The 14,427-nt window shown below is 43.6% G+C and overlaps 1 protein-coding gene across 1 annotated transcript in view; it reads right to left on the bottom strand.

Moving 5' to 3' along the window:
• dock6 (dedicator of cytokinesis 6) overlaps window positions 1–9,079 on the bottom strand; it is a 29,956-nt gene extending 20,877 nt beyond the window's left edge. Inside the window, exons 1-14 of the mRNA XM_030790897.1 lie at window positions 8,979–9,079; window positions 6,410–6,497; window positions 5,090–5,265; window positions 4,829–4,897; window positions 4,600–4,723; window positions 4,062–4,274; window positions 3,486–3,571; window positions 3,215–3,281; window positions 2,127–2,276; window positions 1,891–1,971; window positions 1,040–1,196; window positions 732–856; window positions 469–562; window positions 82–244 (exon numbers count right to left, since the gene is read on the bottom strand). Of these exons, the coding sequence (XP_030646757.1) occupies window positions 82–244; window positions 469–562; window positions 732–856; window positions 1,040–1,196; window positions 1,891–1,971; window positions 2,127–2,276; window positions 3,215–3,281; window positions 3,486–3,571; window positions 4,062–4,274; window positions 4,600–4,723; window positions 4,829–4,897; window positions 5,090–5,265; window positions 6,410–6,497; window positions 8,979–9,028 (1,643 nt within the window). The 5' untranslated portion in view covers window positions 9,029–9,079. The remainder of the gene's footprint in view (window positions 1–81; window positions 245–468; window positions 563–731; window positions 857–1,039; window positions 1,197–1,890; window positions 1,972–2,126; window positions 2,277–3,214; window positions 3,282–3,485; window positions 3,572–4,061; window positions 4,275–4,599; window positions 4,724–4,828; window positions 4,898–5,089; window positions 5,266–6,409; window positions 6,498–8,978) is intronic.
• Between the last annotated feature and the right edge of the window lie 5,348 nt (window positions 9,080–14,427).

Raw genomic sequence — 14,427 nt, 5'->3', positions numbered from 1 at the left:
TGTGTGTGTGTCACAGGGTGTTTCTGTGTGAGCGTGTGTGTGTGTGTGTGTGTGTGTGTGTGTGTGTGTGTGGAGATTAACCTGTAGGTCGTGTGAGGAGTATAGACACAGCGAGCAGGGAACTCCAGAACCTCCTTTGTTGGGCGCACGCGTAGGTCAGGGTACGGTTTCACATGGAGCAGCTCTGGAGACAGACAGTAGTGAGGAGACTCTGGTGCTGGAGAGATGTCTATCTTTAACTGAGCTACAGAGAGAGAGAGAGAGAGAGAGAGAGAGAGAGAGAGAGCAGAGATATGAAACGATGAAACTCATACAGTATGACAGATTTTAGAGTATCTGTAGAGGGACTAGTGCAATGTGTGGAGGAGGACTGTATATATTGTTTAGTAAAGCCATTACAGTTAAGTCATCAGTGTAGAGTGTGTGTGTGTGTGTGTGTGATTTCAGTAAACAAGGGAAGCAAGGTACCAGTGACTGGTCTCAGTCTCCGCAGGACAGATGAAGGCCTCCGCATGTCAGCCAGAAACTTATAGAGATCTTCATCACTCAATCTGTCTCCCTCCTATCACACACACACAAACACACACGCACGCACACAAATACACACATGCATGTATGCACACAAGCACGCACACAGACAGACAGAGAAGTCAAATTGCAGGTCAGAGTACAAACACTACATCTGTAAATAACTGGCTGTATTAGCAAAGTGAAGGTCTCATCCGACTGGCCTGCTTAAAGAAGTTGGTGACAGTGAGAGTTGCTGGACGGAAGCTGGTAAAGCTACACATGTCTTCTCCCACACTCATTCTTTCAAAGCCCTTCTTCTTTCTCTCGTTCCACGTCCCTTTTCGCTCTGGGTAAGACAGAAACAATGATTCAGCAGACGCACTGAAAACACCTGCCCTCTGCGTAAACACTAAACACTGACGTGGGCCGCGTGAATCATTCAGGGCGTCTGAGAACGAGGGAGAGCCGGTCTGAAGGTTATCGGGCGTGATTGTCGGGGTGTGTGCGTATGGCTGCCGCGCACGAGTACCTGTCTCCGAGTCGGAGTCGGAGCGCTCCAGAGCTCCCGCGCTGCTAACGATGTTGATCAGGTGGATGGCCGTCCAAGCGAAGGGCATTCGGAAACGGCCAAGCCTACCGCAGAACTGTTCAGCCTGCTGTCGCAGTTTCTCCAGTTTCTCCTTATGCTACACACACACACGCACACACACACACACGCACGCACGCACGCACACGCACACGCAAACACACACGCACGCACGCACGCACGCACGCACGCACACACGCGCGCACGCACGCACACGCGCACGCACACACACACACACACACACACACACACACACACACACACACACACACACACACACACACACACACACACACACAGTCAGCAGTGAGAGTTTGGAATAAGTCACATGACTGCTGGCTGATACAGTAGTTTCAGATCTGATTAGGTCATGATCCACATTAGAACTATTCCCTGCAGTTTCACATCGGTGTCGTTTACAAAAGTTACAAAGTTTACTGGACATTGATCATTTTAAAAAAGAGATTTGCAAATATTGAAACTGTCCAGACTGAATTGAGAAATGATCAGAGATCCACCATGTAAGTAAACTGATTACACGTCTCGCACACTCCTCATGGCATTGATCCTGTCGCTCTGTCACACACACACACGTGCACACACATCATGACAATAAGCACGTTCACTCTGTCAAATCCTTAGGTACACACACAAACACCCCTAATGCCAATGAGAGGAACTGCTTGGCCACATTCCTGTGCGCATGCAACACACACACACACACACAGGGAGAGAGATGATGACAGGAAAGTGATAGCCGTTTTGAGTTGCAGTTGAGGGTGTGTTCTCATTACCTTAGTGGAGTCCGATTCCTTCATAACCATGTAGGGCTCACAGCATTCTCCAATGTCTCCCTGCTGGAGGACCTTCTCCAACTGAAACACACACACACACACACACACACACACAGTTTTCATTCCACTTTTTTAGCACACACAGACAGAGTGACCCTCCTACCCTGTTGCTGCACCCCCTAGTGGCTGTACCTTAATGACCAGGAAGATGTCTGGGGACAGGTATGTGGCTGTACCTTAATGACCAGGAAGATGTCTGGGGACGGGTATGTGATGGAGAGGATGGCGGAGCGGGCCAGGGTGGAGATGGCCGGATGGGGACTGTGAGAACGGAGGAGGCCCTTCATCTGATCCGAGTTCAGGTCAAAGTGGAAATTTTCAGAGATCTGGAGACAAGAGACAAAATGAGTGACATTCTGGACACAGCAGTCCCCTTCATCACAGACATTTCAGTAATTTATATATACATACATATACACACGTCCTTTTACCTTATCATCAACACAGACTGTTTAAAAACTTACATACATATATATGTGCATATACATATGTCCTTTTGCCTAGCATCCACACAGACTGTTTAAAAACTTACATACATATATATGTGCATATACATATGTCCTTTTACCTATCATCCACACAGACTGTTTAAAAACTTACATACATATATATGTGCATATACATATGTCCTTTTACCTTATCATCCACACAGACTGTTTAAAAACTTACATACATATATATATGTGCATATACATACGTCCTTTTACCTATCATCCACACAGACTGTTTAAAAACTTACATACATATATATATGTGCATATACATATGTCCTTTTACCTTATCATCCACACACACTGTTTAAAAACTTACATACATATATATGTGCATATACATATGTCCTTTTACCTATCATCCACAGACTGTTTAAAAACTTACATACATATATATGTGCATATACATATGTCCTTTTGCCTATCATCCACACAGACTGTTTAAAAACTTACATACATATATATGTGCATATACATATGTCCTTTTACCTATCATCCACACAGACTGTTTAAAAACTTACATACATATATATGTGCATATACATATGTCCTTTTGCCTATCATCCACACAGACTGTTTAAAAACTTACATACATATATATGTGCATATACACATGTCCTTTTGCCTATCATCCACACAGACTGTTTAAAAACTTACATACATATATATGTGCATATACACATGTCCTTTTACCTATCATCCACACAGACTGTTTAAAAACGTAAGCATTGCAGAATCCACATCCGTATTGATGCTTAACATAATATTATTACCTTTTTCTTTTCCTTCACGTCATACAGGGCCAGTGTCCCAAATATCGGCTCAATTTCAATCTCAAATCTGTTGAAATAACCCAAAGGGGGGGTTATACGTGAATTCATGTGTTTATTCGTTTAAGTTGTGATGAGACTTGTTCGGGGACAGGTAAATGGGCCAGAAGGGGCTGTTAAATAGGGCATATAAAGGCAAGAGGGAAAACAGAAACAGAAAAGAAGAGGGAAAAAAAAAAAAGAGAAAAAACTTCCAAGAGCTGATGAAACTCACTTGAGAGAGAGACACTTGACCATGATTCTCTGGCCAGTGTGTTCCTTGGGCACCTCTGGAATGGTACACCTCTCCACTGCTTCGTCCTGCAAGGAACACATCACAGCCATGTGAAAAGAGACACCACGGCAACGCTTACACAGCTCCACGGCAACGCTTACACAGCTCCACGGCAACGTTGACATAGACGCCGGGCTGATGTGTACATTACACAAACAATAAGGCGGAGTAGAAGGAGCAGGAGAAAAAAAGAGAAAGAGAAAGAGAAAGGGAGAGAAAGAGAAAGGGAGAGAAAGAGAAAGGGAGAGAAAGAGAGAGAGGGAGAGAGAGAGACAGAGAAACAGAGCCAGACACTGCCAGGAATATTCATCATTCAGACAGCTGAGAAGAGTTTTTTACATCACAAAACATTTATCTGTAGAAACCTCTCTCCACATTTTACAATTAAAACAGCAAATAGCATGCTTTTTTCCTCCACCAATTTAACACGTGTTCTTAATGCTAAATATAAAACCTTTTTCACTGTCATAAACACTGTTGGCTGTTTTTCTTTCTCTCTGTCTCCCAATAACACACCTCGTCTGGAGCAGGGTAAAGGCCCAGCAGGTCTGCGTGTCGTCCCTGTTGGCGACTCTCTGTGTTGCGGCGGTCCATGTCCTCAGCGGCGGTCCGTTCCAGCACGGAGGGGAGGAGAGCGTCCGGAGCCGAGTTCTTCAGGTCGAAGATACTGGACGCCCAGCTGCCCCGCGGCGTGTCGTCCAGAGAGACGGAGCGTCGCTTTGCATCCTCCTAACAAACAAACAAACAAACAAATCTCATCCACAACTTCTCCCTCGTTTATTCATCCACAACGCAGCCGTGTCAGCGTACTCACAAATCACTCACACATCAGTTAATGAATGTATATAGTGGATTACACTGCATCTATAGATGACAGAGTGAATTTATATCAAACATTTAAACAGAAAATGACCACTCCCGCCGCGGCGCTATGACAACGCCAGCATCGTTTAGACAGCCTGCAAAAAGTCTTAACAAAAGTCTGAAGGAAACCAAATGTTTATTCACGTCCATCAAGGCTCAGAGGGGATTGTGGGATTTAAACTAGTCTTACTGCGTCGTCATGGCGATCAACAGCAGCCTCGTCCAGCTCAAAGGTCTGCTTGGTCAGTCCGCGCTGCCTCTCCCTCTGCCGCTCTGAGTTGTGAGGCGTTTGGATTGTGCTGAAGCGCTGATACCTAAGAAACCATTATAAGGAATTAAGACAGAAATGATCATTAGCTACTTATTAGCACCCCAGCTCGTACACGTAATGCTAATCATTATTTTAGCGTCACACTCACTTTCTCTGAGTAATAAGCCACTCATCTGTGTAGACGGCAACAGCATCTCTCACTCTGGGGTCAAGTGTGCTAAAAAAGAGAAGTGTATATTAATAAATAAAGTATAGAGTATATTAATAAAAGTACTCAAGCTGATAGAGGTATTAGATTCATGGGAGAGCTAATCCATGGATTACTGGATCACCTCAGATGTGCACAGGAGGTTGTCCTTAGCTATGGAGATTAGTTTGTAATGTATTTGTGTGTGTGTGTGTGACTCACTCCTCTTCAGGTAATGCGGGTTCTAGTGTAGTGCATTCTCTCTCCTGAAGGAGGAGCTGCAGGTCGTCGTCTGGAAACTCGCACAGCTGTCTGAGCGGTCCGAGTTCTGCTCCCGGGGCATGACTGCTCACGTACTCCTCAAAGTCCACGGGTTCTACCACTTCAGACAGAGGAACCTAACAAAGAACACGCATGACGGGAAACGCACAGTTAGGGCTGCGTGATGTATCAGATTTTAATCGTCATCGCGATATTCATTTCCATACAAACACATCACAAACGGCTACGATATCAGAATGGCTGATATTCACAATGCCAGAAGCTGATAGAGAGACAAAGAGCAGAGAAATAGCCCTATTCTAGCATTACATGCACACAAGTTTACAATGCGTACACTTGTGTATGGACTGACATAATTAGATGGGATGAACAGAGAGACAGAAAGCTGCAAAGAGAAACGTAAGACACGTAAAACAGTCCAGGTTTTGTGCGAAACGAGACAGGTGATAAATAAACTTGAAAAACTGTTGGAAATGATCTTGATTTCATTACACAGTAAACACAAACACAATTCACAGACATACTGAAACTGTACATTTTACTCTCTACCTCAGACTGAGCATTACAATGGCAATACATCACACAACGCATATTTTCTCCTTATCGTGCAGCCCCACACACACTCTGACTGAGTAGAATACAACGGGCCCAATCAGATGGTTGTTTCACGGTCTTATCTTGGCCCGTGTCTGCCTTTCAACTGATATATAGGGGCTTTTAAACAGATAACACAAGCACCGCTGTATACGGTGACAGCATATGGCCAGGGAGAGAGAGAGAGAGAGAGAGAGAGAGAGAGAGAGAGAGAGAGAGAGAGAGAGAGAGAGAGAGAGAGAGAGAGAGGAAGGTCTTGAACTCATGGGGGCAGAAGTAAAAGTGAATGTGGTTTGCGGTCTCACCACTTCCCTTTACGGCTTCTGTCTATGAGGTGTTTGACTTAAATCCCCTGCCCTCCCCCAAGAAAAACCGCATGTAGCCATGACACAACTGGAGCTTCAGATATATGACTTGATTTTTGAAAAGGAATGCTTAGAATGTTGGTGGACGTACTGTAAACAAGACGATACAGGATATCTGATTATACTTGAGAAGCCTGTTGGCATATCGGCTTCTCCTCAAAGCAGAAAAGCGTTTTGTGCAGCGTACTAGGTTCTTCCCTCATCTCTAGCTGAGATATGGAGATATGGCCGGAGGATTCCGTGTGGGTAAGCGGAAATTTGCGCGTATAATCACACAAATACACACACTCCACACACTCACTTGCTGATGAGGTCCTGCACGTTTTTTGGACAGCTGAGGTGAGCCATAGTCTCTGGATACCTGCTTTCTCACTTCTGCTGCAACCGTTCTGGGGGGGGGGTGAGTGAGAAAGAGAAAGAGAAAGAGAGAGAGAGAGAGAAATACAGTGAGAGAGAGAGAAAAACATGTAACATGACTACACAGAACATGGCCCAACAACACAAAGAGGAAGTGGGACGGTACGTTTGGAGTGTCTTATACTAGAACTTGTCCTCTCCACCAGCAGCTGTACCGAATGGGAACCAGACCCGGAATATTTTGAGAGGGGCAGGACTGATTGCAGAAACCAGGCTGAATGTCACAGAGCTACCCATGAGTGGGCCAACAGCAAATAGAAAAGCTTAGAACCCACCAACTGCGCCCCCCCCCCCCACCCAAACACACACACACACACACACACTCCTCATCTTTTCAAAAAACAGGGTGCAGCTGCTCCGTCACAAACTCAAGCCGTCTCTCTCCCTCCAACTCACAGACGTTCACACAGCTGCAACGGCTCCAGAGTTCCCCCTTGACCCTCTCCATGAACTCCCGCCCATTCCCCATCCACTCTCCCCTACAGCAGCGCACCAACCCAAAGTACATGCAGTAAAACAAACCATTACAGCAGTTACATATAGAACAGTGGCCCGCAAACCTTAAACCAATGACCCCTTTCAACCAAACTTTACCAGTCCCTGGTCCAACAACCAAACAAAACATTTCCACAGCTCCACAGACCGGATATAATGGCCCCCCACCCCGGGATTCAAGCCTCTTTTCAGACCGAAAACAAACCATTTCCTGAGATAATAAAAGACTGACGGCATCTAAAATCTTGCAAGGCAGATAATTTAAACAGCTGACGTTTCAGGCTGAATTTCTGACAAAAACTTGAGTTGTTAACTAAATTTGTTCCTTGACCCATTTTAGGTTTTGATGACATCTTACACACTTCTTTAACCACAAGCCAAAGATGAAAATGAAGACTTGCTGACTGATAACCTGACTGAGTTTTAGTTCAGAGATTATTGTTATGGATATGAGGACCCACTGTGTAATGCCTTCCAGCTTCCCACTTTGACAGGAAAAAGGAAAGCCTGCCTTTTCACACCCTTTCCTGCATCCTGAACTGAGACAAAGCCCTGAGCCGCACTGAGGGAGAGCGATAGGAGACGAGAGAAAAGAAAAATAAAACTACAGGTTGAGGAACTGATGCTAGCTCCTATGGTTCCAAAACTATAATTAGAAGTCACGTGACCGCTCATATCAAATGAAATACTATAGTCCGCAACCCTCGAGCATATCAAGTATTGTTTTCATGTACGGTTCAGTCAATACCAACGCCACTCAAAAGAATGCTCTGTTTACCAGTCACGCACATTCCAAGATGTCTGATTTTATTTAGGGATTCAGTATGTTCAACTGTTAAAGATGAGATACAATCCCTTCTAAAACAAAAAGGGGGGGGGGGAGAAAAATCATCATTTGTCTTTTTGTTATTCCTTGCTTGATACAGTTCAGTCAAGACATGTCAAATGATTACAATAATTCGCTAAACAGTGGGTTCCCTGCCGAAATTTACATATGTACACATACGGGAAAGATATTCTCACAGTACAGGGCTTTATACATTTGACACAGAATGGGAAGACTGGTGTTAAGTATTCTATATCAAAGTCAATAAACATTAACAAGAGTAAGACTTAAAAGACTTTAAAAAAAAAGAAAGAAAGAAGAGGTTCAGTCAAACGTCACGACAGTCCATCATAACTAACGCCTAACTTGAACAGGATAAACTTTACTGTTTTCCCGCAGAAACGGGAACTCCCATCTCCTCGTTCTGCTTCTGTTTCTAGTATGAGAACAGCAACCAACCACAACAACTACAGCGTTGCCCATGTTAACCGAAATTAATGGCTATTTTTCATTGTGGAAAGTACACAATATAAAAGCATTCTATAGCCTATGACGTAAAACGCAGAGTGTTTGGACTAATGGTGAAAGCACTATAATTTGACTAACAACATCCGCCTCGTCCAGTATAAAAAGTACTAAAACTTTTAATTCGATTATATTATCATGTCGCTGTGCACTGGTTTGCAGCTATAGCTTAGTATACCCTCAGACACACAGAGGAATAGCTGAAACTTTACTACATATTTACTCTCTTTTTTTCCGTTTCCCATCGATTCCCTACATGTACAGTGCGGTTAGCTAAATAGCTACAGAGATTGGATTATGGCGTAACACATAAGAAAGGATCTTATCATGCGAAAGTTTCTTCAATGAATGAATATGGTATAATATTACAAGTAAGACACACCGCTTACAAACAGTTCACTCTTTAGATATCTACAAATTGTTAAGCACATATGGTCTAAACAAAAGACGCATCCATGTCCAACTGCCCAGACACGGCATTCGTTAGTTTAATGGCAAGGGATAGGCAAACCCCCCCAAAAGCCAAAACCATGCGCTTGCCGACCAATCTGTAACGCCTATCCAAAACTAATCCGTTCAAAAAGTGGGAAAGAGCGAACAGTGATACCTGTTAATCTTATGAGCAAATGCCCTTCTCTCGCTGGTCAAAGTTGCCATTCCATCCAGCGAGGGCAACCATCAGAGATATTCCTCCTTCCCTTGCACTTTGGTATTATTGTAGTGTGTGTATTGCCTGAACTCCGCTTCCTTGTGTCAGTGCGGGGCGTAATGCTTCCTCCTAGTGGTTAGGAGCCAAAAACATCACTGAATAGTCATCCGACCGGTTCCAGTGACGCACACCTGACACTGAGCCCCTTTGTGTGCAGAACGGTGTTATCCTCCACTTCAAGGGAAAATAGCCACACTCCTCTGTTTATAGTTTCTTACCTTTAAGTAACTCATCGTGCATGCATAACTACTTTCCGGTAGAGTGTCACTGTTTACATGTCAGGTTTATCAAATATTCCAAATATGTGGACCTACTGCGCTAATTTTTAATTAAACGAAACATGTCCTACACTACGCCCTGAGGGTGTAAGAGGCTGAAAACAGCGAGGGCGAAACTACTGACTTAGCTGGAAGGTACAATTGATAGAATATAGATAAATAACAGAATCAGTGGCATACAGAATCGCACATATTTTCAGAATTTTAAAATAAAAAACAGCTTCTGATGATGTGGAAAAGAGACTCGTCAGGACAGCAGGTGGCACCTGATCACTTCGCACGAAGTGGCTAAGAAATAGGTCAACCAATCATCTTTACAGCGTGCAGTGAAGGGAGTAGCCAATTGGTTTATTTGGACACCGCGTACGAGTCACTTTGAAAGGTACACTGTCAGATAACAGTTAGAGGTGTCTCAGCAGTGTAATTTGTTCACGTGCTGCAATGTCAAATAGAGCTCAAAATCGATTTTTAGTCGAATCTCTATTGCTGGAAGCGTGCCTCATCGGGCACATTAAATACATTTAATCCCTTAGGTTAAGAAAATCCTCCTGATGAAGAAAACCAATTCGTCCGTTAGTATTTAATCCAGTTAAATTCGTCTGACTCAGAGTCTTACTAGGCTGCTTTGAATTAATTTTATGACATAAACAAAATACACGGGCCTTTTGGGTGTTTCTGGAGACCTTCAAAGACGTCAAACTAAAATACATTATGATGCAAATATTTAGCCTATTCAGGTCTAGCTGAATGTTTTGGCTTGCGTTTTTTTTTTTCACACCACATAATTCATGTAGATGTTAGACCATGCTATTTTACATTTGAGGACGAAAGAAATACTATAGTAGAATTTCTTCACATCACTGCGCTGTATAATTGATTTTAGACCCATTCCCTCTTCCCTCCCTTTCTCTTCAGTATTTTGGAATTTTAAAACTGCCTCGTGTAATTTACAGTAATTCTCTCTTTAAACAAAGTTTTTATGAGCGAGGGTAATGAAACTGACGTGAACTTTACGTGAAGGTATTTGCAAAGAAACTACATTCTTTATGATTCATCTGATTTTTGTTAAATAGCGGATATATTCCCCGACTAGACTGGTAAGGGATTCAACAGGGCCTACACGTGGTGAATCATTGTTTGCTGAACGGCTTTGCTTAGTACACAGCTACAAAGTACCACTTCATAGCCAGCAGAGGGAGATGTCCACCATGAGTATCTGAGATGGAAAGGTGCCACGGTCCTGAAAAGGCGGTGTCCGAGCACTTGTGATTCAGTCATCCATCTCATTGTCCTACTGCAGCATTCTCCAAACTGGACATAGGAAAACGCAGATTGCGCTGGTTTAACATTTCTTCATTTCAAGCTGCTGTTGTTTAAAACACAAGCAGAAAACTGTTTACAACACATAGCTAATGGAGGCAAAAGCAGAGATTAACAGGCCCTTCCAGCATTCAGTTTTTGTCTTCTAATGCTGGTGTACTCTTGGTAGAATATAGTCTAGTTCAGACCCCTCAGCCCAAGAGAAAAGTTACATTCATAGATGTGAATACTGAGGCTTGCGAACTGAGGCATGCATACAAAAAATAAATCACTTTAAAAGCTTTTGTTCACGCAGTTTGTAAGCAAAGAAAGCCATTTGCCAGTTTACAGTAAAGACCTGCCTTCCCTTGTCCTTGCTTTCTCGCTCTCTCTCTCTCTCTCTCTCTCTCTCTCTCTCTCTCTCTCTGTATGTCTCCTTCCCTTCCCCCACGGTCAGTGAAGTATGATCGCTCACAGTGCTGCCTGTCCCCCTCCCTTTCTCCCTCAGTATCCTGCTCCATTAATTCAGCACCAAGGAGAGCCACTGCAGGTATATTATCTTCAGTGCAGCCCTGAGAGAGGAGAGAGGGATCTTTCTCGTTGTTGTTGTTGGAGGAGGTGGTAGTGGAGGTTTAGATATGTGGAGGGGGCCAAAGCTTTGAAACGCTGTCAGTGATCTTGTGAGAGGCAATGCTGTGACAGGGAAATGAAACATCCTCTGGTTTATATGTTTATGCATGTTATTTTCCCTCCCTTCTCTGCATGCAGAAGTCTGGAATAGAGTCCACGGTAATGAAGATAAATGTCGCTCTCCCTCCTTCCCTCCCTCTCTGTGTGTGTCTCTCGAGTCAATGCAACACTGAAAGTTAATGGGCTGCCTCTCTAAGGCATCTTTTAGTAATCAGATAGTGTTGGGAAACAGTACATTTCACCTGTAAGAAGAAATTCATGTTTATTGCTTTTGTGTGCATGTATTACTATCTGTAAGCTGATACATTTAACAGTATCTGATGCACGCATAATATGATACCTCTGCCAGTTTATGTGGAGGAATACCTTCATGTTTTTGAGGAAATGTTTCATCTTCTTAAACAAGAAAGGAATGAATTACAGACATCTTGTGCCGTTTATATATATATATATATATATATATATATATATATATATTTTTTTTTTTAAAGTTTCACCATAAACAATAAGAAAATGAAGTCACAGCTTCTGTGTCAATTGACAGAGCTATGGGGAATATACACATATTCTCTAAATGCATGCTGTACTATTGTCCACAGAAACAGTGATGAACATTTAAACATCTCAGCTCAACCCACATTACATTTACCTGAATCTAATCTATGTCAGACATGTCAGCTAGAATGTGTTACATCCACTGTTTGTCTGAAATATGTATGAGGGGCGGAGGGGGGGGGGGGGGGTGTTGTTCATCATTATGTTCACTGTACGAAGTCAGCTTAGACATCCTGTCCTTTCTTTCTCTTCCCTCTCCTCCTGCCTCTCGTTTTTCTCTTCTTCGCTCTCTTCCCTGCTCTCCCCATCCAAGGCTTTCGATTTCCTCGACCGGCACTATTGTTCAAGCTCCCCTCCCCCCACAGCAAAGAGACCACCCCTCCATCCCTGCTGCATTACCAAAGAACAAAAGAGAGAGTGTCAGACACCACCCTCTAGATCTCTTTCACACCCTAGCACCCACCTCTCCACCCCCCCACACACCCCCCTCCCCCATCCCTCCAACACCCCACCCCCAAACCCCACACACTTCCAGATGGGGCTGTGCTTTTTTTTTTTTTTTTCAGGGTTTCTCTGAACCCCAAGAGTCCTCCAAAATGGACGCGCTTCCCTCCCCCTCCACCTCTACCCACTCATCAGCTGCCCGTCATCCACCTGCTCGCCCGCCACGCGCCCATGCTCAGAGCACGCCCCCTTTCTCCACCCCACCCAGACGGCAAGGTTCATTCAAATCATTAACCACTTGCTTGCTATGGCCTAGCTCCAGACCAGTGCTTTGGCAGCAGAAAAAATTTTATGGTTTAGGACTTCTTTAAGGAGAGGAGTGGGGGGGAAGGCATTTGTCATATTTTTGCATATAAAGAATCGAAGAATGCAGTAGCAAGCAGTGAGATGTGAAAATCAAATAAAGAAAAAATAGAAGGAAAAGCAAAAAGCAAAAAAAAAAAACAACAACAAAACTTAGACAACCAACGTAGAAAATAAGATAACAGTGCTTCTGGGCAGCGGAAAATAAAACTGAAAAAAAAAAAAAAAAAAAATTCAATTCAATTCAAAACAAAACAAACCAAAAAAACCCCAGCGACATCTCATTCTAAAAAAAACCCCAGAGTATTTCATTTTCATGGAATTCCAATTTTAATTTTCGTTCATTACTGAGCAGCTGAACTCAGCAGGGCTGGGAGGTGCATAAAGTCTGCAATGGTAAATGCCTGTTTTATAGCGTGTCACGCATGGGGAGGGGGGAGGGGGGGGGGGGGTAGAAAGGCAGATGCTCATTTGATTACGTTTCTCTTAAAGCATCAACACGTCGCATCTTCAGGAGAAGGTTTGCATGAACCTTCTGCCCCCCACCCCCCTACTCCCCACCCCCTGTGTGACCCCCGTTCCCCCAGGGACCTGAGGAGAGCTGAAGTACTGGGCTGCATCTGTCACCGGACAGCTGTTAGTCAGTTAATGGAATTTGTCCCGTCGCTGATAGGAATACGGAGTGGGAGGATGGTATCAGGACTGCTGAATCTGTTAAAATCTTGTTAATTACTCTGAGATGAGGAAATCTATATCACGTTCAACCTACTTCGACTCTTCTTTTGGACCTCAGAGTTGACAGTACCTCTGACTGGACATTTTAATGGGTGCAATCGTCTGTATGTGCACGGTGTGTGAATATGGGGTTATTCCACTACATAAAACCGTTGTGCTCTAGACTGTACTTTTGTCATTATATATCGAAGCAAAGTTGAGATAAACCAGTTGTACACAATGGAGCGTGTCAGAGACAGAGCTGATGTAATCTCTTACATGTTGTTGTATTTATGTTTGTTTGTTTTTCGTACTGTGTATAGGAAGAATAAATGTGAATGCACAGCTCAGCTTTACTAAGCATCACATCCGCTGTTTCTTTTTCTTTTCTTTTTCCCCTTCGCTTTGCTTTTTTTTTTTTGATCTGCAGGAAATGATAAGCCAACCATCACCCCCCCCCCCCCCCCCCTCCACCCACCCATCCCTAAGGGTTCAAGCACCCAAATCAATGAAAAGAAAGAGAAGTGGGTTCTGGTCCTCCCTCTGCATCTGTCAAGGAGGGAGCAAGGGAGGGGTCTGTCCACGGGTCGGGAAAAAGAGAACAATATCGCCCCATCTGTCACGCACAGCCTCATCTCTCTGCTAAGATGAAATATACCTTAGGAGTAAATCTAAGTGCACGTTACCTACTGCAAATTTGCCCGTTATTGATGACAAGGGCTTGGCCTAAGCCATAAAAGTGATCAAAGCGCAGCATGCCATCAAGACTTACAGTGACCTCACCTCCACCCGAACGATACAAGGAACGAAACCACAATCGAACCATTAAACACACCTGACCACGCACGCTCGATCTCGCTCTCTCGATCCATATTTCTTTTATGAATTAAACTGGCTATTGAAAATAAATCAGGAAGCAAAAAAAAAAAAAATAAAAAGGACATATCCGTGCCAAAATGTTTTATTATGCATTGACACATATTCTGTTGATGGCTTAAGCACAG

This window comes from Chanos chanos, chromosome 13 (assembly GCF_902362185.1).
Source record: "Chanos chanos chromosome 13, fChaCha1.1, whole genome shotgun sequence".
Lineage (NCBI taxonomy): Eukaryota > Metazoa > Chordata > Actinopteri > Gonorynchiformes > Chanidae > Chanos > Chanos chanos.
The sequence above is the reverse complement of the archived record's forward strand: the minus strand, read 5'-3'. Positions and strand labels throughout refer to the sequence as shown.